The following is a 26,298-nucleotide window of genomic DNA, read 5'->3' on the forward strand; positions in this document are numbered from 1 at the left end:
AAAAGCGCTATATAATGTACACATGAAATATTCATTTGCAAAAATTGCTATGAAAAAAGGAAGGTAACTTCGCGCATAGATTGGCCAATTCTTTTCCTTCTACAATACAGGTACATAGAAATGCACTGATCTATAGAGATGTATTTCTATGTACCAGTACAATCCACTTGTAATTTAGGAGACTACACTGCACATTCAAGTAGAGAAAATTCTCCCACAACACTTCTATACTTGTCAGTGCAGCCTGTGACTTATAGGTTTTGCTACTGCCTCTAATGATACAGGTTGGGCGTTAGAATCCCAACGAGACCAAATGTCAAGAAAATTGAATGTACATCTGCAGAGAGCAGAGAGACGTCAGCACCGGCCGCCATCCCGAAGTCAAGGGAGGAGAGACATTGCACAGTGAGTGGAAGAAAAGACATTGCTCTGACCTCCCGGGACAGCTCTCCCAAATGGGCAATGTCATGCTTGACCCGAGATGGTTCAGAGCTATGCACATGTACATTAGCCACAATGAACAAATGCAAGCCCTATTTTTTTGTACCAAAGCATCTAATGAGCGTGTGCAAAGGTCATTGTGAAGGAAGGGGGACAAGGTGAACTGTGATATCCTGCCTCTGATGACAAAGAGTCTGCTGCAAACTAGAAAAAAAAGCCTCAGTGGCTGGTGTGAAAATTTAAAATTTCTATATATATTTTTTATAAATAATATGCTATGAAGATATACACACGTGGTCAAAATTGTTGGTACCCCTCGTTTAATGACTTTGCTGCATCTGGCACAGGGTGTCTAGAATCTGTGCAGGGTACAATGAAATCTCAAGACTATCGAGGGATGATTCTAGAGAGAAATGTGCTGCCAGTGTCAGAAAGCTTGGTTTCAGTCGCAGGTCATGGGTCTTGCAACAGGATAATGACCCAAAACACACAGCTAAAAACACCCAAGAATGGCTAAGAGGAAAGCATTGGACTATTCTGAAGTGGTCTTCTATGAGCCCTGACCTAAGTCCTATTGAGCGTCTTTGGAAAGAGCTGGATCCTGCTGTCTGGAAAAGGCAACCTTCAGACACGAGACAACTGGAGCAGTTCGCTCTTGAGGAGTGGGCCCAAATACCTGTCGAGAGGTGCAGAAGTCTCATTGACAGTTACAGGAATCGTTTGATTGCAGTGATGGCCTGAAAAGGTTGTGCAACAAAATATTAAGTTAAGGCTACCATCATTTCTGTCCAGGCCTATTTCATGAGATTTATTTTTTTAAATTTCTGTGAAAGCATGGCTGAAAAGCAATGTCTGATTTTCATTTGTTCAAGTTATTTCTGTGACCATTGTGGGTTTTCCTGTCATTAAACGAGGGGTATCAACAATTTTGACCACGTGTGTATATATGTGCGCGCCATCTCCTGTCCATAGGATTAGGCACAACATAGTGATCGCTGGGGTTCTGACGATGAGCCTGTGAACATATCCACAGATTATAATGGGTATGTATAAAACACAAACGTATGAATGAGGTTTTACATTTATGCGGTTTTTTTTTTAGTCATGATTTTTATCTAAATTTGCCTTGTAAGGTTCTACATTATGGCGGCCATTGAAAGTTATGGGCCTGCACTGTTAAGATCCATTTACACAAGATAACTCACGGGTTAATTAAAACATTTTATACCACCATAAAAATCATAGTTGCCGGCAGCACATCACAGCATGTAAATAAGGGCTCACCACAATCAAAATGCAATAAGAGGACCTCAAAACATGGCATTTACCCCAAAGTGGTACTAACAAAAACATCAACTCGCCACCCAAGAAATAAGCTTTCACACAGCTCCATCGGTCAAAAAATAAAAACGTTACATGTCTCAGAAAATTATGACACAAATGCATTTTTAAATTTTTTTTAAACAAATTTATGATTTTTTTTACCACTTTAAAAAAAAAAACAACAAAACAACTTTATAAAAGTTTGTTATCGTCATAATTTTAGTTAAAAGGATAACCACATTGCCCGGTTAATTATTTATGATTTTCCCGTTTTCCAGTGAAATGAATAATGTCACTCAAAATTACAACTCGTCCTGCAAAAAAAACAAAACAAAACAAAACCCTCATACAGCCACGTGGATGGAAATATAAAAAGAAAGCTATTGTTCTTGGAAGAAGGTGAGGAAAAAAAAAAAAGGGCAAAAACGGAATGGGAAAGGGATAGAGGGCTTTTACTCCGTGAGCTTTGGATTTCATGCAGCGTCTCATGGAGGTTGTTATATCCTGGATTCAAGCAAAATATGTGAGAAAAAAAAATCCAACAAGCGTTTCTTCCCCTGTCGTACTACAAATGCATAGATGTAAACATGGTGTCACACAGCGGCTGTGACACAGAAAACCATCGAGGCCTAAAACTGTGTTCCACATTTGTGTCTATTTTGATGGTGGCGGGCTAGAAACAGCCAATTGAACTGGTGGTGATTTTTTATTATTATTTATTATGGCTGACTTCCCCTGTAACTGGGGCTAGTATATTAGCCCCAGTTATAGGGCAGATTTAGTCTATTACTTGAACTGCAGAGCTGATCTGGGTCTGCTAGTACACAGCAGATCCTGCTCCATCCCGACACCCAGTGATCACCCAGACAAGGAAGCGTTGTCAGTGTTTCCTATACTGAAAACACAGCATTTGTGTATACAGAGATCTGGAAGGCAGAAACAGAACTAAAACATCTCTGCCTTCTCTGTGGGGAGTATGGCTGTGTCTGACAGCCGGCTCCTGAAGCTTGTTATTCTGCAGTGACATTCTAAAACATCACTTCAGAGTCATATGTGGCTCACCCAGACATTTAAAGTCTATGAGCAGTCCAGAAGCCATAACAAAAAAATGAAAAACCAAAAAAACATCGTCAATGTAGCTATGCTCATTACGGTCGAAAAAAACATCGTCAATGTAACTATACTCATAAGGGTAAATAGACATTTGGATATAAAACTTCACCAATTTATGAACACAGCTTAAAAGGTCCCAGGTACATTAAAAATATTGCATCAAGGCAAAAAAAATTACGCGTTTTGGATATAGAACTGTCTTTAATCGTGGTAAGGTCAGATTTAAGGCCGATTTCAAGGAGCAAAAAACACAGATGTTACATACAAAAAGGGTAAAAGGGTGAAAGCCCCCATTATAGTAAAGGTCAATTTACACAGAAAATTGAATTTCCACTGCAATCTCGTATTACACAGCCTCTATTTATTTCGGCTCATATAGGGGAAAAAAAGGGCATAAAAAACAGCAATTTATAAAACATGTGGGGGTCACACCTCACAACCCCGCTACTTGTAGAGTCACCTTAATGTGCCCCAAATAAGTCTGTGATGTAGGAAAAAGCAGCTTACACCACTGAAAACTCAACATGGAAAGCGAGAAGGTCTTACCTCATTGCAGTCCTGCAGAAAGTGCTGCAGCTGTAGATGGTCTTTCAGTCTTTGCAGCCATTTCTGAGCCAGGGCCATATTACGTTGGCTCCTAGTGAATAAAAAATATCATACAGTATTGTTTCGACTTTTGGGAGGTCAAACATCCACCAATCATATAATGATGGTATATCCTACCGATACATGACCATTCCAATTACCTACTATATATTTATATGGTTTGTCACTCCAATCGCTCACAAATATGGATTTAATGTAGCTGTGGTTACCTGCGGTCACCACTAGAGGGAGTTTACTGAATACAGGTTAGGCTTCTTTCACATTTCCGTTGGTACGGGGCCGTCACGAAGCGTCGGCGCGACGTACCGACAGAAGTGTGTGCTTTCACATTTCCGTCAGACTGCAGGGTAAGGAAAGATTGTGAGAGCGATATTTCCTGCTGGGCATGCACAGTCTGAAACACTGGATGCGACGTACAGAAAAACGTTCCCTTGAACGTTTTTCTGTGACGACGGTCCGCCGAAACCCGACGCAACCAGTGCACGACGGACGCAACGTGTGGCCATACGTCGCGATCCGTTGGCAATACAAGTCTATGGGAAAAAAAACGCATCCTGCGGGAAAATTTGCAGGATACATTTTTTTCCCAAAACGACACATTGTGACAGAGTCCCAAAAACGGAAGTGTGAAAGTAGCCTTACACATTGAACGCTATAGCCTTAACGTATGCAGTAAGCTCCCTCTAGTGGTGACCATTATATTTTATCTCTATCTATCTCTATACTAGATGGTGGCCCGATTCTAACGCATCGAGTATTCTAGAATATGCATGTCCACGTAGTATATTGGCCAGCCACGTAGTATATTGCCCAGTCACGTATTATATAGGCCAGCCACGTAGTATATTGCCCAGTCACGTAGTATATTGCCCAGCCACGTAGTATATTGCCCAGTCACGTAGTATATTGGCCAGCCACGTAGTATATTGCCCAGTCACGTAGTATATTGCCCAGCCACATAGTATATTGACCAGCCACGTAGTATGTTGCCCAGTCACGTAGTATGTTGCTCAGTCACGTAGTATATTGCCCAGCCACGTAGTATATTGGCCAGCCACGTAGTATATTGGCCAGCCACGTAGTATATTGGCCAGCCACGTAGTATATTGGCCAGCCACGTAGTATATTGACCAGCCACGTAGTATATTGCCCAGTCACGTAGTATATTGCCCAGCCACGTACGTAGTATATTGCCCAGCCACGTAGTATATTGCACAGCGACAGAGTGTACAGCACAGAGCCACGTAGTATATTGGCCAGCCACGTAGTATATTTCCCAGCCACGTAGTATATTGCCCAGTCACGTAGTATATTGCCCAGCCACGTAGTATATTGCCCAGCCACGTAGTATGTTGCCCAGCCACATAGTATATTGCACAGCGACGGAGTATACAGCACAGAGCCACGTAGTATACACACTTAAAATAAAAAACAAACATATACTCACCTTCCGAAGGCCCGTTGAAGTCCTGGCCCTGTGCACGCGGCAGCTTCCGGTCCAAGGTTTGGTATGAGCGCAGGACCTGTGATGACGTTGCGGTCACATGACCGTGACATCATGGAAGGTCCTTCTCGCATACCATCCTTGGCACCGGAACCTGCCGCTTGCATGGAGCAGTCATATTTTTAACATTAGATCTTTTTACTATTGATGCTGCATAGGCAGCATCAATAGTAAAAACTTGGTCACACAGGGTTAATAGCGGCAGTAACGGAGTGAGTTACCCGCGGCATAACGCAGTCCGTTACCGCTGGCATTAACCCTGTGTGAGCGGTGACTGGAGTATGGAGCGGGCACCGGGCACTGACTGCAGGGGAGTAGGGAGGGACTAATCAGACTGTGGCCGTCGCTGATTGGTCGCGGCAACCATGACAGGCAGCTGGCGAGACCAATCAGCGACTTGGATTCCATGACAGACAGAGGCCGCGACCAATGAATATCCGTGACAGACAGACAGAAGGACAGATAGACAGATGGAAGTGACCCTTAGACAATTATATAGTAGATGGAACATGACGGAACTCTAGTCGCTATATTTCAATACCATACCATCATCATCGCGAAGAATAAACCCAGCTTTATCGTCACTCTCACCTTTTCTGAATGGCTCCGATCCTCTCCTGAACCCGGTCTGCAAAGACGTTTCCAAGTCGTATCAAGCTCTCTCCTGCTTCCACCGCCACCGTCACTTTCTGAGCATTCATGTCCATGGTCGTAAGGAAATCTTTATGCTTCTTGATGGCCATTTCCACCCCTTCCACGGTATGTGATAACTCAACATGAGCCAGAGCCGATTCCTACAACCACAATCAAACACTGAAATTGTATTTTTTATTTTTTTGAAAACATACATAATTTCTTCCCTACATGCTCAGTGAGCGGGATTCTCCTGACATGGCGCCTGTTAACCATGCTGGGCCAAAAGATGTCTGCTTCTGCGCCCCCTTTGACAGCATGCAGCCTCACAGACACAGCAAAAGACCAGCTGCATCCCCCTCCTCCTGCAGCGCTGATGTCACGTTTGCAGCACTGCAGCCAATCAGTGAGCTTAGTGGCTCTGCTAGAGCTTACGGCACACTGAAGTTGTGGCCCCTGGACAAAGGCCACTGTCTGTCGGATGGATGCATACGATAAAATTCTGCCGACAGTAATGTGCGGGGGAAGGGGGGGAGATAGGGACCCAACATGTCAGATTTCAGACTACCAGACTCAAAAAGGTCAGCTGCCGCCAGACAATGAGTCTGCCACCTGAGGCGAGGTAGTTGTCGGCTGAACGATTGGCTGGCAGCCAGCCATCTATAGTGAATCGGGGGCTTTAGCCTAAGCCTTGTTAGGGCCTGAGAGCAGGGCTGCCTTCATATTTTCCTTCTGTCCTCTGCTGGATAAATCGGATGTAAAAATACCAATTATTTCCATATATTTTGTGGCAGCTTCCATATTCAGATACATGATTAGCATGTGTTGCTTTTTTCCATTGTGAAGGATCACAAAGCCGCGCGTCTCACCTGATTGTTAAGGCAGGCCTCCGCTTGTTTCACATCTCTCAGGAACAGATGGAAGATGTGGGACTGGACCAGGACCTCCCGTCTGTTCTCCCACATCTGGATCAGCTTGTTCCACCCCACTTCCAGCTTCTGAAGCCATTGCTGGAGGGAAAGGTACGGGAGGTCAGCCTCCTCCAAGCTGAGAAGATCGCTGACCGCCTGAATCTTGTTGTAGTCCTCCTCGTATCTGTTGATCTCTTCTTTCAGGGAGGCATGAAGTCCTAACAGCCTCTCCGCATCCGACAGGTTGGACGGCAGCTCTTCGGCAGCCACCGCAGTTTGTGTTTTGACCAACCAGGTGAGAAAGTTGTCGAGGTCCTGAATGAACTGCTGAAGCTTATTGGCCACCGTGAGGGAATCCTCGCACCCCTGTAATGTTCTCTTAAGAGCCTCCCATTCACTACTGATCTCCTCAAAGTGCACCAGCACCTCCATGGCCTGGGTGGGGTGGCAGGTGGCGAGAACTTCTGCGTCCTGCTGCAACTGGACCAACTTGGGTTCAAGAGCCACCAATGCGGCCTCCATGTTGGAGAGCTTCCTCTGCAGGGCAAGGACCCCACCCAACTCCCCGCTGCCACATTGGGAGGACTCCATGGACTTCCTCTTCTCACGGATCTGTGACTTTACCTCGTTGCATTCTAGGAAATAGTTCTGTAGGCGAAGGACGGAGGAAAGTTGTTCCTTCCTCTGCCCCACCAGCTTCACAATACGGTTCCACCTGGTCAAACAAAATAATAATGGTAAGTGCATAAAAATCCACAATATAAATGAAAAAAAAAACAATAAATGTGGTGTTAATTAATGTAATCTTCTCTTAAAGGATTATTCCTATCTTTATACTTGAGTACTGCTTGTAAAAACGATCACTTTTGCAATTTGCTGTTTATTAAAATTTGCAGCCGTTTTTGAGATATTAACATTTTTCTTTTGTTTACACCTTGTTTCCTAGGAGACCGACCACCGCTGCTATCTGTGCTGAAGCTGCGACTAGGAGATAATAGAGCAGTCCAGCGATTCTGGACAAGCCCAATAGAAAAGAGCTTCAAAACAGCGCTTATGAGCTCAATAGAAATAGAGCTGTGCCTGTTCTGCTGTCTACCAGCGGTGGTCGATCTCCAAGGCAACAAGATGTAAACAAAAGAAAAGTGTTATTATCGCAAGAACGGTTGCAAATTTTAATAAGCAGTAAATTACAAAATTGCTTATATTTACAAGCTCTGTCTGACGCTAACCATATGAGAAGATGGGAATGACCCCTCTAAGTGAAGTCGTAATTGAATTTTTCAGTTTAGGTGAAGTTAGACTTTAATATAAAATGTGAAACACCTTGGTAAAAGAGGACATGGTCAGCCGCGCTCATTAGATCCCCACGTAACAGAAGATTACTATAGCTCGGCCACCGCCGGTACATATCACCCATCAGCGGAGGCAGTGTCGGGAGCATTAGATGTGACAAGACAAATCTGCGGGTCGCTCCTTATATAACAATGTCCTTACCTGCTGTTTAAGTGATCCTGACAGGCCCGGACCTCTGACGAGCTGGGATGTGCCCCCTCCAGCAGCTGCTGCACGATCTGATTGACGTCCAGGACGCGGCCCATCAGGCTGTTCATCTCTTGGTCCAAACTCTCAAATCTAAAAGAAAAACCATCAAGGACAAACCAGAACTTGCAGTATAAAACCAGACTGGGATATCGAAGACACTTGGATCTTTTGGTGGCGTAGAATTGCAAAAACTCACCAAGAAAATCATCAAAAAAAAAAAAAGAATTTTCAATGAGTTTTTGAAATAAAAATGCAAATGAGCTTGAAAGTGCATTGGGGGCGTGTCAATGTAATCTGAGTGCACTTACACCCACCCCCCACCCAATGCACTAGCAGGCTAATTTGCTTGTTTCTCAGCACAGGTACGTGAGATTACTACAAGACGGGTATCATTCTTATTGCTGTACCAGGACCTACTCAGACATACCAGTAAAATCTTTACTGACAGGTTTCCTTTTAACACAAAAAGAGGGAAAGATTTCATTCATCTCCGTTAAGGGATGCTTTGTGCTAATCTAGAGCCTTAGTCTAATAAGTAACCCTCAGAGTCATGGAAAAATATAAATATTACTGCACTAATTCTGTAGAAATGTAGGAACTATCAAGGTTGCATGGCTGAAGCTGTAGTTGTAGGAGTGGCTGTAGAAATTGTCAGGTCAGTTTGACTACTGAAATTAGTGATATGGCTGTGTAGGTCTTGGTACAATAATAAAAATGATACCGGTTTTATAGTAATCCGATAAGCCAGCGCTGAGAAATCAAGATTTGAAGCCAAATGCGAATGAGCCTTGTAGTGCGCTGGGGGCATGTCTATATTCTCTGAGTGCGTAGACACGCCCCCAATGCAGTTCAAGGCTAATTTGCATATGACTTTAAACCTTGATTTCTCAGCACTGGCACATCGGATTACTACAAGGCAGGTATCATTTTTATTGTTGTATTACGACCTATATTACTAATTTCAGTAGCAACTTTTTCACCGACAGGTTCTCTTTACACACAATGGAGAAAGACCAATCCACGTGGTTGTAGAAGCGCTCCTGCACACAAATTCACATTTCATATCAAATCTACCAGGCTATGACAGTGAATGTGTTAATTTTCCGGGTACCCCGCGGAGTCCTCACCTGTGCTGGACGACCTCCACGTCCTCCAGTCTCTGTGGGATCTCCATCTTCATTAACCACTGCTCTTTCTCATCTATCCACACCTCGCAGGAGTTCACCTCCCCAAACATTTTGTAGACATCTAATGCGTCCTGCAGCCACTGACTTCGTAAGGAGGCGACTTCCACCACCTCCCCGTACAGCTGCTCCACCTCCACGATGCTGATCTGTACGTCCACCTGGTCTCGGTACTCGGACCCCAACTCTGACAACAGTTTTCTCAACCCAAGCACGGTGGCCCTGTGCTTCTCTATCTCCTCCGTGGCCGCTCGATGCTTCTTCACCAAAGATTGGGTGGAGAACTCGTCGTGTCCGAAATCATCGCTGGATACCAGGCGGTAGGTGTCCTGCAGCCACCCGGCCAGCTCCACTGTGTCTGCATTGAACTGGTGGAAGCTGGAGGCCTCTTGTAACTTCAGGTGATGAGCGTTGGAAGCCTTCTCAAGGTTTTCCCATTTCTGCTTCACCTCCTGCATTCGCTGGCGAAGCCCGACCATTCCTCTACGTCTTTTTGTTAACACCTTGATTACAGAAAAAGCAAAAGATAATGATCATATTATATGATCATCCACCCATACCTATCAAGCTCATCAATATGGGGCTGGGTTCACACAAGAGTATTTCACGGGACTGCAATGCCCAAACTTACCGTCAGTCTCCAGACCTGAACTTGCAGCATCAAAGAAACGTGAGGTTGTAAATCTGCAGCCAGACAGGGCATTGCTGGTATGAACCCGGCCTTAGTGCCTTAGACCCGCACCAGTCTATGATCAGCTGATTGAGGCGATCAGGAGCGCCGTACAGTTTATATGGTCTATGCCTGGTACTGCAGCTAATGAATGGGTCTGAGCTTCAATACCAGGCACAGCCGCTAGAAAATATACATTAATGCGCCTGGTAAATACTCAAGAGGACACAGCGCTCCCGAATTAGACCCACACCAATCTAATATGAAGATAGACCATCAACGTCAAACAATGGATGGGACCCTGATTTGCCGGAATGTTAAGAGTCGGACCTCCGCTGATCCAATATTGATGCGCTATCGTGAGGATATTAAATCATTGAACCACCTCAATAACACAAGCAGTGTATTCACCTGCTCCCCTTTTTGCAGGGTCTGCTGCAGCATGGCGAATCTCCCTCCGATCTCCCCCACTAGAATCTTGTGTTTACTGAGCAGTCGTAGGACGCTGCTCAGATCCTTTCCATAACTTTGTGGGGTTGCAAGAATCTGTTCTTTCTCTCGTATCCATCCCTCGGCCTCCTCCACTTCCTGCAAAAAGCACCAAAGACGCTTTGATTCTTCCAGCTCACCCCGTCGTTTCTCCGCCAGCTGCCGTAGTCTTTCCAGACAGCTCTTAACGTGTTCCACCCGGTTGCAGATGATCTGGGGGTCACAAGGCTGGTAATCTGTATGACATAAAGTGATCGCTCAATAGGCAAATCATTCTGCACATGCATCTTATCGGATTTCTTCCTCTATATAATTTACTATTTAGTAGATGTGTGGTTCAGATATGTGAAGTGCTCATAAAAAAGACAACTGGTGCCACGTGCAGTCTTCATTACACCCCTGATTGACCTTTAGGGGGTTGTCCACTATATATGATATTGATACCTAAGGTCCATATAGGTGTTCTAGGAACGCTCATTCATGAAAATCTTGCAGTTAAAACAGGCCGCCGATCACTTGACAAACGAGCAAAACACTCATAGATCAAGGAAAATTACCTTTTGTCCTGCATGAATTATCATCGTTCTCGGCAGCGCACTGTGTAAACAGGATCTGTGCTGTCGAGAACAACGTCCGTGCGATCAGTACGCAGATCTTTCATCTAATGCTGGATCAGCCTGTGTAAGTATACTATAAAATGAGCACAAATAAGGTGGTTCACTTAGTGCCCATCAATATCATACTAGTGGACAACCCCTTTAATTTATTTATATGAGAAGTTGAGGTGGGTCACCTGCTCAAGACTATTTGAGCCCGCCAACAAGCAAAAAACACAAACATCCAGCAGTCCAATGCAAGATCAGTTGTCAGATTGAGGCCAGTCATAATAAAGGGATCTGTCGGTGATGAGACAACCCCTTTTATATTGCTCCTTGTAGAATGTGGGATCATACGAATTGGATTTGGTCCCTATTGGCTTTGGTGTATTACACTGCCCTCTTGTGGGGAATAAGGATATGGCATGTATACATGACTTGCAGATGTTTTGAAAGTGTCAGACAGTCATAAAACTCTGAGAAGTACTGCAACGCAACGTCCGGATTGTCCAATCTGAGCGTAAAGCTGCATACATGAATCCGTCATGCTCGGGTCTATGGTTCGGGAGAGTGGACGGAAGTCCGAGCATTGCGTTGTGATTCTCGTCCGAGTTATGCGACCGTCTGACCCTTCCCTTACTTTATAATAATATTCAGTAGCGCTCACCAGAGAACTGTGTGAATTTCAGAGCAGATTGGTTCAGGGTGTGGACTCTCTCCATCTGAGCGGCGATATCAGCCTCCAGCAAGTTGTGTTTTTGCAGGAAATCTTCCACTTCCAATAGATGTTTTCCAAAATCTTTAGAGGACAGGGGAACCTGGGGAAAACAGGGAGGCTTAGACATTCGAGTAATCCCCCCTTAATGCTATCCAAAATACACAATTTTGTGGATTTTATTTAGAAATTTTTGCAGCAATATGAAATTTTATTTTTGCGTGGAACATGCTGCCGTTTCTACATGTACCATTCTTTATATATAACACTTCGTTTTTCATGACATTTTTATTAATAAAATACTTATTTTTGTTGCTTATTATATATATTTTTACAAAATTTATTTTTCCTTTTTTTTATTTCATAAAGGGACTTTCATTAAAAAAAAAAAGTTTTGCTGATTTTTTTTTATTATTATTTCTAATTTCATAAAAGGAACTTTCATTCAAGTTTTATGTGGTCTTTTGTCACAAATCAGCATAAAAGATCTTAGAAAAAGACAGATAAAAGCGTGAAAAATGAGTCACAAACTCCTCGTCAGACTTGGAATAATGGTGCTGACTAACGAACTAATTCTGCAGCCAGCAATAGACAGTGATTGGATAAATTACTTTAGCCCAAAATATATGCATTTAAGTGATATACGTATATGTCTTCAAAAAGGTGGACAACCCCATAATAAGCACCCAGCATGCCATTTTTGAGTGTCTTCCAGCTGCCACGGAGTAACAAAGTGGACACCAGATCGGGGTTTTACAAATCTTTTTTGCTCATCTCTAGGTGGAAGTTAGTTTTTTTATTAAAGCCATCCATTTTCAATATCTCATGTTGGCACAGTGGCAATTCCCCAGTGATCACCTTGACATAATACTTATGGCAATGAGGCCCTCACGTACTATTACAGCAGGTGAGGGAAGGGGTTAATCAGCACAGATTTCACACTAAATCTGACCGCCACTGACCTGCATCTCATCCATCCAGTCTATCATGTAGACCATTTCCTGGAATATTTTCTGCAGCGCCAGGTTCCGCTCCAGTCGGGCCCGCCGGGCGCTGAGCAGCTCTTTCAGCAGGTTCCACTGTCTCTGGATGTTGTCCTTCTGAGCGGTTATCCGGCAGATATCATAGTAGCCTTCAGACTCCATCTCCTGAGCCAGGTCTGCCACCACCTGGATCCGCTCTTCGTAGGAAGAGATATCTGCCTCGATGGCTTCATGTTTTTTCATGGCAGCCTCCACAGCAGAGAGGTCGTAACCAAAATTATCCTATCAAGTAAAGCAAACAGATAAAATTATAAAGTGTGATCGCCTCTCATGATTGCAAAATCACTACCATTCATGTGTTACCTGTGACACCAGACGTTGGTTCTCGCTGAGCCAGGCCTCCCTCATGGCGGCTTTCTGATCAAACCTTTGGGACAGTAGTTCTAGCTTCTCTTGACGTATAAGTTCATTCCGAAGAGCAACCTCACGCTCATGTTCTGCCTTCTCCAGCCATGTCCAAGCCTAGGTTATACCAAATGGATCCAGGATGTCACAATCACTGTCGAATACCTGCCGTTCCAGGTGACTTTTCAGAATAGGCCGTCGCGGCGTGTGTTTATGAGGAGTAATAAACATTCTGGCAATTTTAGAATTTGTAGCTTATATTTTTCCCCTCTAATTTTCTGTTCTCTCTGAGCTAATGGGATAAGCCCCTATAATATCTCCCATACACAGCCATGAGGGATTCCTGATTCCTTGTCACTATGTAGAACGATATACTGCGGTACTGAGAAGTGTAAATGTGAATCCAGCTCTGGGGTTGAGATAAAGCACTTACAAGAAAGCAGGAGACTAGCTGCTATAATATCTCCCATACATACCACACACAGATATAAGGGATTCCTGCCTCCTTGTCACCATGTACCATAATATACTACAGTACTGAGCAATGTAACTGTGAATCCAGCTCTGGGTTTGAGATAAAGCATTTACAAGAAAGCAGCAGACTAACTGCTATATCTCCCATACACACCACACACAGATGTAAAGGATTCCTGCCTCCTTGTCACTATGTACCATAATATACTATGGTACTGAGAAGAGTAACTGTGAATCCAGCTCTGGGGGTTGAGATAAAGCACTTACAAGAAGCAGCAGACTAGCTGCTATAATATCTCCCATATACACCACACACAGATATAAGGGATTCCTGCTTCCCTGTCACTTTGTACCATAATATACTATGGCGCTGAACAGTGTAACTGTGAATCCAGCCATGGGATTGAGATAAAACACAAGAAAGCAGCAGTAGAGGGCCGTGTGCATCTTTTTCTTTCTGCTCTACCTTCTCCTCCCCCTCACTCTTCTCTCCACATACGTCAATAGACATCAATGGAGAAAAACAAATTTCTTTGATAAAATATATACGGTATATCAAGTTTCTTATAGTCGCCTTTACTATTGATTCATGCAAAGCTCATTGAAAAGAGGGCAACTGTGTAGAGGCAGTTTAGGACCTGGTTCACACAGGCAATGCTGTATGTACCCGAAAATGGTACTAATGCAATGAATAAAAGTTATATAAATAGTATATAATAGTTATATAATTCCCTAGAGAAACATGGAAATACTTGTAATTAAAAATGGTATTTATTGATCTTTTTATTTTTTATTGATTTATTATATGTATAATCTTCCCGAAATACAGTTCAAATATTGTACCTTTGGCAAAAGAATATAACTATACATGTAGTTAAAGCACATAAAAGCATAAGAAAATATGAATTAGAGAAAAAAAGTTATACAATACATATTGCAAAATGGTCTAATAAAATACTACTAATTCCACACACAAAAAAAGAAAATAAACACTCCAAGAAAAAAAATTAATATGGTGATGGTTTTTAAAATGTAGATATGAAGAATAACCCTAAAAAATACAAAAAATATAGCTACAATCACTTCCTGAACATTACAGAAACCCAGAAAAGACCAGGGTCCTCACCATTGTGTCCCTTTCATTGCTTTCCCTCTGCATAGGAGCATTTGCACCATTTTTTTCCTAGTTTTTTTGTGTTTTTCATTTCCGCCTTATTTTTTCTTTTCTTTTTTTAACTTCTATTTTATACACGTTCACCTGATTCTTTTTTATGCTTGTTACTATTGGCAGAGATTTCAGGGTTTCCAGATGTTTGCAGCAGATTCATTGTTTGGTTCTTTTTAAAAAGTTTCAGAACTTTTGGGCAAATGTACTCCAGTCCCCCCTAGAGTGATTTTAGAATACACCTGCTTTTTTTTTGTGCACACGTTGTCACATTTGAGAATAATGCTCGAGAAAATATCCCTAAAAAGGTTTTTAGACAAAAGTAAAGAACATTTTTGATTTTGCATAGAACTCATGAACCGCATTGCGTCATTTTGAAGAATTTTGCACACACAAAAAAAAAATAGTCGACAAATAACACAAGACGAATAAAGGAACTGACGCAAATAATGAATTGGGCCCTAAATGTCATCATTCGAACAGATACGGAACCGACCTTGTTAATATCTGAGATGTTCTTCCCCTCGGATGGCACGTACAGTTTACGTTTCTCTTCCCTCATCTTACTGTGAATTGAGAACAGAAGAACTTCCAAATTCCCTTTCTCCTGAAACCTGGAGAAAAAAGAAGACAATGGATTCTGTGAGCAGCATTATCCCTACAATCGCTCCCAAACATTCCTTGTCATTGTCCAAGCAGAAGACTGAAGTCACATCAATGGCAGCCAATTGTATCTGAAGACCCCCCATTCACATTAGATCAGGGGTGCACAACTTTTTCTAGTCGAATGACCACATTACCAGGTTGTACAATGCTGTAATGAAGCTTAAAGGAAACCTGTCAGGGCCAAATAAAAGAATGGACGGATAAGCCTCCCACATATGGAATGGAGTATGGAGGGTAGAGATGTCGGCCAAACGAGCCGACATCTATCCTAGACACGCGGCCACCTGAATACACCACTCACTTGCAAGGTTTTTCTGTGGTGCAGTATGTGGTAAATGCCTGAAGCTGCTGCTGGACGCCGAGCAAAGAGTTGGCAAACTTCTGGTTTGTGATGATGGCTATGGTTCTCTCTATCCACTCTAGAAGTTCTGTTGCCAGAACCTCATATCTAAAGATGTCCTTCTCAGTATCGATGGCCTGGTCCAGGACCTGCAGAGAACCAATGGCGGAGATGAAACGTTATAAGATCATGGACTGCAGAGTTCAGTACAAACATAAGACTATTAATCAGTGATAAGCAGCAGCCTACAGGAAAAATTCAAACAGCTGCATTTACTTCCAAGGTGCAAATGTAGGAATAATAATAATAATAATCTCTTTATTTATATAGTGCCAACATATTCCACAGTGCTTTACACACATTATCATCGCTGTCCCCGATGGGGCTCACAATCTAATTCCCTATCAGTATGTCTTTGGAGTGTGGGAGGAAACCGGAGAACCTGGAGGAAACCCACACAAACACGGGGACTCCAGCGCTGCAAGGCTGCAGTGCTAACCACTGAGCCACCGTGCTGCCAATGACTGATTTGGGTTTTGTAGCTATTCTCTACAAAGCTAATTCATGGACAGGAATGTGCAAGAGAACAGCCGTATCCCGAAGGTGTATCCCATCCATGCACCATCTTATCCCGTCCCCACTTGTGAGGATGTATAACTTACCTTTCCTATGCGCTTCCCTTCCACCGCTAACGCCTTCATCTTGGAGAAGTAATGATAAAAGGACACTACGTATGTGATGATGGATTTCTCATCTGGATTCTCTGTGTTAACATCTACAGGAAAAGAAAGGATATAGCGTGACGACAAATAGTCTCTACACATGCTGAAGCCTATAGCCCTAGCCACAAATGCGTTCTTTAAAAGGTTTTTCCTCCCTTTTTATAAGACGGGGGGGGGGGGGGATACCTTACTGATCACTGGGGCGGTTAGAAAACTGGGCGTTGCACAGCTCTATCTGAATGGAGCGGTGGTCAGGCGTACACACCACCAGAGGAAGCCGAATATATGGCACTCTGCTTTTTCCAGTATTCAAGCAGTTGGACCCCCATTAGTCAGTAAGTTCTCCCCTTTTCTATGCATAAGAGATAACTACTACCTTGGCAAAACCCTTTGAATCTCTCAGTTCCCCAGGATCCTCCCTACGGCACAAGGATACACATCTAGTATGAAAATATTGAAAGTCAAGAACATAGGAGGAAAGAGACTGACACGTGCACTTACCTGTCCAGGCTTTCCTGCCTGTCTCCTGCACTTTGCTTTACCATAGTAACTTGTCTGCATCCCTGAGGCTACAGTCCCCCCAGCAGTGTAGGCCAGCGCTGGCAGCGGCACACAACTTTTCAGCTCTTCCCTACAGGGAAGGAGCCTCAAGACATACCCAGCTCTGTTGCACCACTGGGCTCTGCTACAACCCTTTACTTTGCTACATTGCTGGACTCTGCTATATCACTATAGTGTGTCTCCTAACCTACTCAACTCTGCTACATTGCTACAATAACTCTCAAGACATACCCAGCTCTGCTACACCACTGGGCTCTGCTACAACCCTTTACTTTGCAACATCGCTGAACTCTTCTATATCACTATAGTGGGTCGCCTAACCTTTTCAACTCTGCTACAATAAGTCTCCTACCATACCGAGCTTTGCTACACCCCTGGGCTCTGCTTCAACACTCCACGTTACTATAACTCTAGGCTCTGCTTCATCACTGCAGCAAGTCTCCGGATATTTTCAGCTCGGCCACATCACCAACTCCTCTCTACTGTGCTGTTTATTCGATTCTGCTTCTTAGGTCTCCTTTTGCTGGATCTCCACCATCCTTGTGGTCTACTAGGCTACTCCTACAATTGCCGCCCAGCCTTCACAGCCTCCGTTGCTCCAAACTGTTCACCTCGCTGCACCAACGTCATCTGTCTGAGCTGCACAACAATTGCTCTTCTGAAATGAGGGCTGCGGTGATTCATTTCACCAGATGAGACAGAACATATACAGCTCTCACCTTCGGGGTCCAGCAGTTTGATCAGTCCCAGCTGTTGTTCCGCTGTATTAAAGGCTTGCTGAAGGTTATGAGTAGCATTGGACTTGGCCAGCCTGCTGAAGTCAATGGTATCTGGTCTGATGACAAGAAGACATTTGGTTAGGCTCACGTTGTACGCTGCTTATATAGCAAAACAATATACAGCAGCAGGAGCGCTGTACAAAGCTCGTCACCACTGACGTCAGTCCCGGTCCCAATGGTGCTCACAACGTAATTTCTGACATACACACTGGGAAAATTTCATAACAATCAGTTGAACCAAACAAACCCCTTGCTGATGTTGCAAAATATCGCAGGAAAATCTGCATGGTTGCATGCATGGCGGTCTGCACTAGCACCTACTCCAGCTTATACTTGCTAACTAGGAAAAACAGTTGTGGACTATCTTATTACTTAATAGAACAAGAAAAGTCCAACAAACTCACTAGTAAGTGCACGGATCATATGGTCTGTGTAGAGCAATGAGAAGGAACAAAAGAATCCAGCTCCAATGATCCGGTAAACAAAAAATTCTATGGTAATAGAATAAGGCGCAAGTACAAAAATGCAACGCGTTTCTGGTAGCTACGAGGAAGGATCATAAGTGTTGCATTTTTGTACTTGCATCTATTTCCGTTGAATATTTAATAAAGCCTTTTCCATTTTTTCACTGGGTCGTGGGAGACACACTTTTTTTTTTTGCACCTACCCTACCACTTTTGGGCCATTTTCTTGCTCCAGGTCAAGAATGGTCAGACCTTCCTCTAGCTAGGGGGAGACTACAAAAGAAAAGCCAATCCCTGTACTGGGGTTTCACCTCTGCTGATAAATCGAGCGGAGGTGCACATGCTGGACCTCAGCTCCATCCATCCTTGGGATTACTGACTGTCCTAGAAGTCAGACCCCCAAAGATCAGTATGTTCTCCCCCAATCTATAACTTTTCATCTTGAGAAAACTCCTTTAATATGCGGTTCTACCTATGCCTGTGGATCAGAGCGCTGAATGCCAGCCCATCTCTCCAGCTGGTGGTAAAGTTCTGGATATTGACCTCAGGATAGCTGTAGATAGAAAGAATAATACATTACTATGGGATCTTGTAATAGGTCACTTGTCAGTTAGAGAAAAAAATCCAGAACCTACCCTGCTGTCTTCATCTGGCACCACAAGAGGAGGGCGTCCTTGGCTGACCTCGTCTCTCGGTTGTCTTCAGTTTCTATCTTTATCACTTGGATCTTCCAGGAATGAAGAAATAGTGAAAATGTTCATAAAAAAGAAACAATGCACAGAGTCATAGTATTAATTGTTCCAGCAGAACTGAAGTCTCAACTCTGTGGATCTTCAGTTCCGGCAAAGTAACAACTCCCAACATGTTCTGCCAGTCATTCTTGTAGAGTTGCGAGAGCTGGACAGCCACTCTAGATCATGAGTGTTTAGGTACGTCTATGTAGACACAGTTTTTTCAGAAGATCAAAAATGATGAGTTTTTCACTCGAAAGCTGTTTCTTTGTGGAGTTTTGCATTCAGTGTCTAGTTTGGAGCGAATTCCATCAGGAACTGCTTCAAAGAAGTGACATATTCTTTCTTCTTTCCCCACTAAATGCATCAAAATGGCACATGTGAAAGCATCCTAAAGCGTATACACATAATACTAAAAAAAGGGGAATGGCTACACCAACGTGTTGATTAATTCACAAATTTCCAGGAGAAATAACAAAGGGATTGCACAATGCAGACTGTCTAGAGGGCTCTTTACACATATAAAATACTAACAATCAACGAAATTTGTGTTCTTCTGAAATGTGCAAATTACCTGAAATCGAAGAATAATGGTCCAGACGAGGCCGAGCGTTAGCCGGTGATTCCCGTCTACAATATCATGGGATCCTACATTCTCTAGATGCACTCGCTGCTCCTTAAGAAACTGAAGGGCCTTATCCACATTTTCCAAAGAGTGAATCCTCATCCGGCCTCGTGTGGGTTTTGGCTGAAGGAAGATTACATTAATTCACTGCACTTAAAAACTTTACCTGCAGACTCAAAAAACATTACACTTCATGCAATCAAGACCATTTAAGAACTACTACATATGTCTACAGTACAGACCAAAAGTTTGGACACACCTTCTCATTTAAAGATTTTTCTGTATTTTCATGACTATGAAAATTGTACATTCACACTGAAGGCATCAAAACTATGAATTAACACATATGGAATTATATACTTAACAAAAAGTGTGAAAAAACTGAAATTATGTCTTCTATTCTGGGTTCTTCAAAGTAGCCACCTTTTGCTTTGATGACTGCTTTGCACACTCTTGGCATTCTCTTGATGAGCTTCAAGAGGTAGTCACCAGGAATGGGCTTCCAACAAACTTGAAGGAGTTCTCAGAGATGATTAGCACTTGTTGGCCCTTTTGCCTTCACTCTGCGGTCCAGCTCACCCCAAACCATCTCTATTGGGTTCAGGTCTGGTGACTGTGGAGGCCAGGTCATCTGGCGTAGCACCCCATCACTCTCCTTCTTGATCAAATAGCCCTTACACAGCCTGGAGGTGTGTTTGGGGTCATTGTCCTGTTGAAAAACAAATGATGGTCCAACTAAATGCAAACTGGATGGAATAGCATGCCGCTTCAAGATGCTGTGGTAGCCATGCTGGTTCAGTATGCCTTCAATCTAATATATAAAGCTGAATGTGTGTCTGTATGTGTGTATGTCCGGCATTGGCATCTGCACCGTTGCAGCTACAGGCACAGAATTTTGCACAGTCACACGTCTGGACCCCAAGAGCGTCATAGGCTATGCTGTGAGGCGAAATTTTAACCCCGCACGTTCCAATTCGAAACAATTTTGCCCCTATCTACATAATGGGGAAAAAGTGAAAGGAAAAGTGTTGGAGGCAAATTGACAGCTGCCAGATGTGAACAAGGGGGACTAAAAGAATGAGAGCGATGGCGCCAAAGAGTATATACCATACAGTTGCTAAGGTGGGGCCCCGACATGGGATACTCACCACACACGGGGATATGAACACACACAAAATGCGCCACACACTACCACGTGCTCGAACACATATACCACCCTCAGCGCACATTTCACCACACATACACCAACCTCGCCACATAAAAGTCGAAACACAAAAGTCGTGCAAAACTCGCCACATGCAAAACTAGGCTCACGCAAAACCCGCCACACGTGCAAAACTCACCTCATGGAAAACTCGCCACACGCAAAACTTGCACATGCGGAAAAATTGCCACATGCACAAAAGTTGCCTCACACAAAACTTGCACATACTCAAAACGCACCACACATAAAACTCACCATGTGCAAAACTCGCCATGCGCAAAACTTGCTGCACACAACTTGCTACACTAACCTGTCACATGCAACTCGACACACAAAAAGTTGCTACACGCATGTCGCCACACAAAACTCATCTCACAAAAGTCGCTACATGCATGTCGCCACACGCATATCAACACACACAACTTGACACATGAAACTCGCCCTAAAACACACACAAGTCTGGTATTATATTATATTCAAAAATAAAAATCTGATTAATAAGCAGACAAACTACAAGAGCAACAAATGTACCATATAGGAAATACGGCAGCTGTCAGTCACATGACCAGTCTATTATGTGTATGTGTGAGCTAATATATACTGCCAGGGGGAGGGCTTACTGTTGGCTGGGGATTTATCAGGCTGCCAATAGCAACCAATCACAGCTCGGCTTCTATTTTGCTACAGTTAATTAATCTGAGCTCTGGTTGGTTAATATAGGCAACAAAGGACATTCTCAGTATAACAAAGCTTGTGTGAGGTAATAGCATGTCGTTAGGGTGTGTTGGTGGAAAGGCTGATGTCAGTCACATTACCTCTATGTGAGAGGATATAGAAACTGCCAGATACAGACTGTTTTTACCACAATAATGCCTCATAAGAAAAGGAATTTCATGGCACGAATGTCAGCTGATGCCAAAAGAATAGCTGCATTACGGGCCAATGAAAAATGTGAAGACCGAGAAACAAGGCTGACACACATGAGAACAGCAGCTGCTTCCTCAAGAGCCAATTAACTTTCTGAGGAGAGAGAAGCGAGGCTTGCAGACATGAAAACAAGATGAAATATATGCTGTGAAATGCTTCTATTAGCTTAGTTTTTGCCTTTTAATAATTACATTTCTATCTATTTGTTTTGTGGTTTTTGTGTGCAGAATAAATTTTTGTTAACAGATTCTATTTTGCTAACAGCAGTTACTACGGTTACCGTAAGGTACCGCGTTTGTAGATCATTAATAAATCACTGTAATGTAGCATAACATGCTGCTATAACCAAGTTTTAAATGCATGTGAAACAGATTTCGTGTGTTATATGTGTTTAAAGAAGGAACTGGGGGCTGACATCTTGGTTTCACAGCAGTTCACAACACTAACAGTGTCATTTTACAGCACCCCATGGACATAGGAGATAATAGACCGGCGCTGACCCTATCTATAACATTGGAGAGGTGTTAGCAGTGAGCTGGGCACGCCTCTGTGGGCTGCACAACTCACTGCTGTAGGTGTGACTAGCAGCCATTTTATTATAGCCCAGTGCTCTCTGCCCAGCTCCACTTACTCTCTATCACAGGAGCTCCATTCACTCCATTAAAGGTAAGGTACCGCGTTTGTAGATTATTAATAAATCACTGTAATGTAGCATAACATGCTGCTATAACCAAGTTTTAAATGCATGTGAAACAGATTTCGTGTGTTATATGTGTTTAAAGAAGGAACTGGGGGCTGACGTCTTGGTTTTGCAGCAGTAGCAGGGCACTAACAGTGTCATTTTACAGCACCCCATGGACATAGGAGATAATAGACCGGCGCTGACCCTATCTATAACATTGGAGAGGTGTTAGCAGTGAGCTGGGCACGCCTCTGTGGGCTGCACAACTCACTGCTGTAGGTGTGACTAGCTGCCATTTTATTATAGCCCAGTGCTCTCTGCCCAGCTCCACTTACTCTCTATCACAGGAGAGACGTGCACTGCCCCTCTGTACTCCAGGCACTGGGCAGACATCCTCTGCCCCTCACATGCTGCCCTGTGTGCTTCTCCTGCTGTGTCTCCGCCTCCCCCCTCACACACAGACCCTCATTCCCAGCCTGCAGAGAGAGGTGACACCTGACACCTCTCTCTGCCATACAATGTATCTCTCCCCTCCCTCCACAATGCCTGGCCATTCACTGCAGACCTGGAGCTCCTTCTTATCTTACTGAGGGATGAGTCCCAGACAGCTCTGCACAGACAATGCTGCTGTATGTGGACACACCACATAAACTACGTAACTGTGCTTCTGATGCAGTAACTGCTGGTGATAGCAGATCACAGGTCAGTCACACACAAAATGGCTCTGCCCTGTGATGCTGCTCTTCATTCTGCCCCAGAGATATTAGACCACCCAAAAGGGGAGGGAAATGGTGATGTCAGCAGTTACTGCCCAGATTTTCCAGCTAACAGTAAAGCTGGTAAGTCTTACTATAGCTGCTTGAGGTCTAAAACGGAAAATGCTCCCCCTAGTGGTCAATATATATATTTGTAAGAAAATATATAATATTTTTCATATAGAAATGTTTGCAAGCAGTGCAAACATTGCATTAATGCATTTTATTTACTATTTTAAGCTTAATTTCACAAAAAAACAAACTACAAGAAAACTGGTGGCACCTTCCCTTTAACCCAGGCGAAGCCGGGTAGTACAGCTACTTTTGACTAAAACCCCAAAAGTGTCACCAGCAAAGCACCCCCACACCATCACACCTCCTCCTCCATGCTTTACGGTGGGAACCAGGCATGTAGAGTCCATCCGTTCACCTTTTCTGCGTCGCACAAAGACACGGTCGTTGGAACCAAAGATCTCAAATTTGGACTCATCAGACCAAAGCACAGATTTCCACTAGTCTAATGTCAATTCCTTTTGTTCTTTAGCCCAAACAAGTCTCTTCTGCTTGTTGCCTGTCCTTAGCAGTGGTTTCCTACCAGCTATTTTACCATGAAGGCCTGCTGCACAAAGTCTCCTCTTAACAGTTGTTGTAGAGATGTGTCTGCTGCTAGAACTCTGTGTGGCATTGACCTGGTCTCTAATCTGAGCTGCTGTTAACCTGCGATTTCTGAGGCTGGTGACTCGGATAAACTTATCCTCAGAAGCAGAGGTGACTCTTGGTCTTCCTTTCCTGGGGCGGTCCTCATGTGAGCCAGTTTCTATGTAGCGCTTGATGGTTTTTGGCACTGCACTTGGGGACACTCAAAGTTTTCCCCATATTTTGGACTGATTGACCTTCATTTCGTAAAGTAATGATGGCCACTCGTTTTTCTTTACTTGGCTGCGTTTTTCTTGTCTTGCCATAATACAAATTCTAACAGTCTGTTCAGTAGGACTATCAGCTGTGTATCCACCAGACTTCTGCTCAACATAACTGATGGTCCCAACCCCATTTATAAGGCAAGAAACCCCACTTATTAAACCTGACAGGGCACACCTGTGAAGTGAAAACCATTCACGGTGACTACCTCTTGAAGCTCATCAAGAGAATGCCAAGAGTGTGCAAAGCAGTCATCAACGCAAAAGGTGGCTACTTTGAAGAACCTAGAATATAAGACATAATTTCAGTTGTTTCACACTTTTTTGTTAAGTATATAATTCCACATGTGTTATTTCATAGTTTTGATGCCTTCAGTGTGAATGTACAATTTTCATAGTCATGAAAATACAGAAAAATCTTTAAATGAGAAGGTGTGTCCAAACTTTTGGTCTGTACTGTATGTAAAACATACATGGCTGCAACAATGGAGCTGGACTCAGTCATGCTGCCCAAGGTGTTAGATTCTCTTTGAGCTTCTAAAATCCATAAAAAAACAATTACACCACCATTTCTATATCCCCCATCACACAGTCATACCAGCTGTTCCCCAGAGAGCACTTCCAGCAGTTTGGTGATGATGTACCCATCTCGTAAGTCACTGTACAGGTCATTCACGCGACAGGGAACTTTAGAGAGATGAGAATTCATCCACTTGGTAAATGTTTTCTTCTGCACGGCATCCCGTTCATCTATGGATTAGAAGAGGAGAAAAGCTGAGAACGTATGTAATTATTAAACGAGATGTCTGACCAAGACCCCCTCCACCCAACCTTTATTCTTCTGAAACCCCCTATGATCAAGAATCGTAACACAGGGAAGTTACAGGAGGCCATTCGTTGTGGAAGTTGCATGGTCAAATTAGTGGCCATCCGAGTAGTACAATGTAAGGGCCAGGGCCACTTTGGCTTATAGAAGATAGAAGATTCCTTTCTGCAATTTCCATAAGCCCTATGTCACGTTGTGTCAAGAGACTGGTGGCACCTACTCGATGCCTCTAACTAGGGGCGCCCTAGTCTATCACTGTCTCCCGGATTACCCCATATAGTGGAGACACAGGGGTCTTGAACTAGCTATGCTTCTAGCTTTGCCTTTATCTGATCCCTCCACCACTCAGGGAGGTGAGGGGTCGAAGTGTATAGGAAAACACTAACCAGACAGACAGGGGTAAACAGACAGAGATAAAATAAATCATCAATCAAAATCATACAAATACAATCACAAAACAACAGAGTGGGAAACGGGAGTTATAGGACGGGGAAACCAAATGTAAGAGGATAAGGATAAATACACAAACCAACTCCACATAACGACCTTTTGAAAAACTCTCCAACGGGGGCGCATGCGCGGACTCTGACGGAGCCAGACATGCTCTGCTGAGCTCCGTGACCCGATCTGCCAACGAGACCCCACAGAGCGCCGGAATCTCCCTGCTCTCACCAGGAACTTACCGCCATCGCTTCGGAGTCCGGTCCGGCCTGATATGCCAAAGAAAGGCTCTGCGAATCAGCCGGTAAGCCGCACAATAGCCGACTTGCTGACTGGAGGCGGAGTGGGCAAGATGGCCGCCGCAACCTCTTCTATGTCGGCTTCTTCCTCACCGCATGATGACGGAGCCGGCCCTGAGGAATTAGTAATGGCTGCAGGCGATGTTATCCCCACAGCGGCTTTAGTAAAGACACTTCAACAGACTTTCAGGGCTGAGCTCACCACAGCCATGCAGACTGTTACTATGCAGCTGCAAGACATAGCCCAGCGTACCTCAGCCCTGGAAGATAAAATGGATGCCACTGCAGAGGCATTAGAGGAAGACAAAGATACTATTAAGCACCAAGCTGACCGAATTACAGACCTAGAATTAAAATGTGAGGACTACGAAAATAGGTCCCGCAGAAGTAATATTCGAATTCGTGGTCTCCCTGAATCGATTTCAACATTAAAGGATACTGCCTCTGCATTGTTTAAAGCATTACTGCCTGACATAGACCCAAGCCTATTGCACATCACAAGAATACATAGGGCTCTGGGCAAACCCCGCACCTCAGATTTTCCTAGAGATGTTGTTCTCAAGATGCATTACGAAGAATCTAGAGACCTTATACTGGCTGCTACA

At 43.7% G+C, this 26,298-nt stretch overlaps 1 protein-coding gene across 3 annotated transcripts in view; it reads right to left on the reverse strand.

Annotated features, from left to right (window-relative positions):
- Positions 1-26,298, reverse strand: part of SPTBN4 (spectrin beta, non-erythrocytic 4) — a 103,360-nt gene that overhangs the window by 57,360 nt on the left and 19,702 nt on the right. For all 3 annotated transcript variants that reach the window (XM_077285567.1, XM_077285568.1, XM_077285569.1), the window contains 17 exons: positions 24,726-24,877; positions 19,592-19,765; positions 18,922-19,013; positions 18,759-18,839; positions 17,763-17,878; positions 16,423-16,535; positions 15,722-15,909; positions 15,251-15,368; positions 13,074-13,232; positions 12,690-12,992; positions 11,680-11,830; positions 10,339-10,652; positions 9,201-9,760; positions 8,026-8,163; positions 6,490-7,246; positions 5,579-5,781; positions 3,424-3,514 (listed from right to left, as the gene is read on the reverse strand). In XM_077285567.1, coding sequence (XP_077141682.1) covers positions 3,424-3,514; positions 5,579-5,781; positions 6,490-7,246; positions 8,026-8,163; positions 9,201-9,760; positions 10,339-10,652; positions 11,680-11,830; positions 12,690-12,992; positions 13,074-13,232; positions 15,251-15,368; positions 15,722-15,909; positions 16,423-16,535; positions 17,763-17,878; positions 18,759-18,839; positions 18,922-19,013; positions 19,592-19,765; positions 24,726-24,877 — 3,710 coding nt within the window. The remainder of the gene's footprint in view (positions 1-3,423; positions 3,515-5,578; positions 5,782-6,489; positions 7,247-8,025; positions 8,164-9,200; positions 9,761-10,338; positions 10,653-11,679; positions 11,831-12,689; positions 12,993-13,073; positions 13,233-15,250; positions 15,369-15,721; positions 15,910-16,422; positions 16,536-17,762; positions 17,879-18,758; positions 18,840-18,921; positions 19,014-19,591; positions 19,766-24,725; positions 24,878-26,298) is intronic.

The sequence above is a fragment of the Ranitomeya variabilis genome, chromosome 2 (genome assembly GCF_051348905.1).
Source record: "Ranitomeya variabilis isolate aRanVar5 chromosome 2, aRanVar5.hap1, whole genome shotgun sequence".
Lineage (NCBI taxonomy): Eukaryota > Metazoa > Chordata > Amphibia > Anura > Dendrobatidae > Ranitomeya > Ranitomeya variabilis.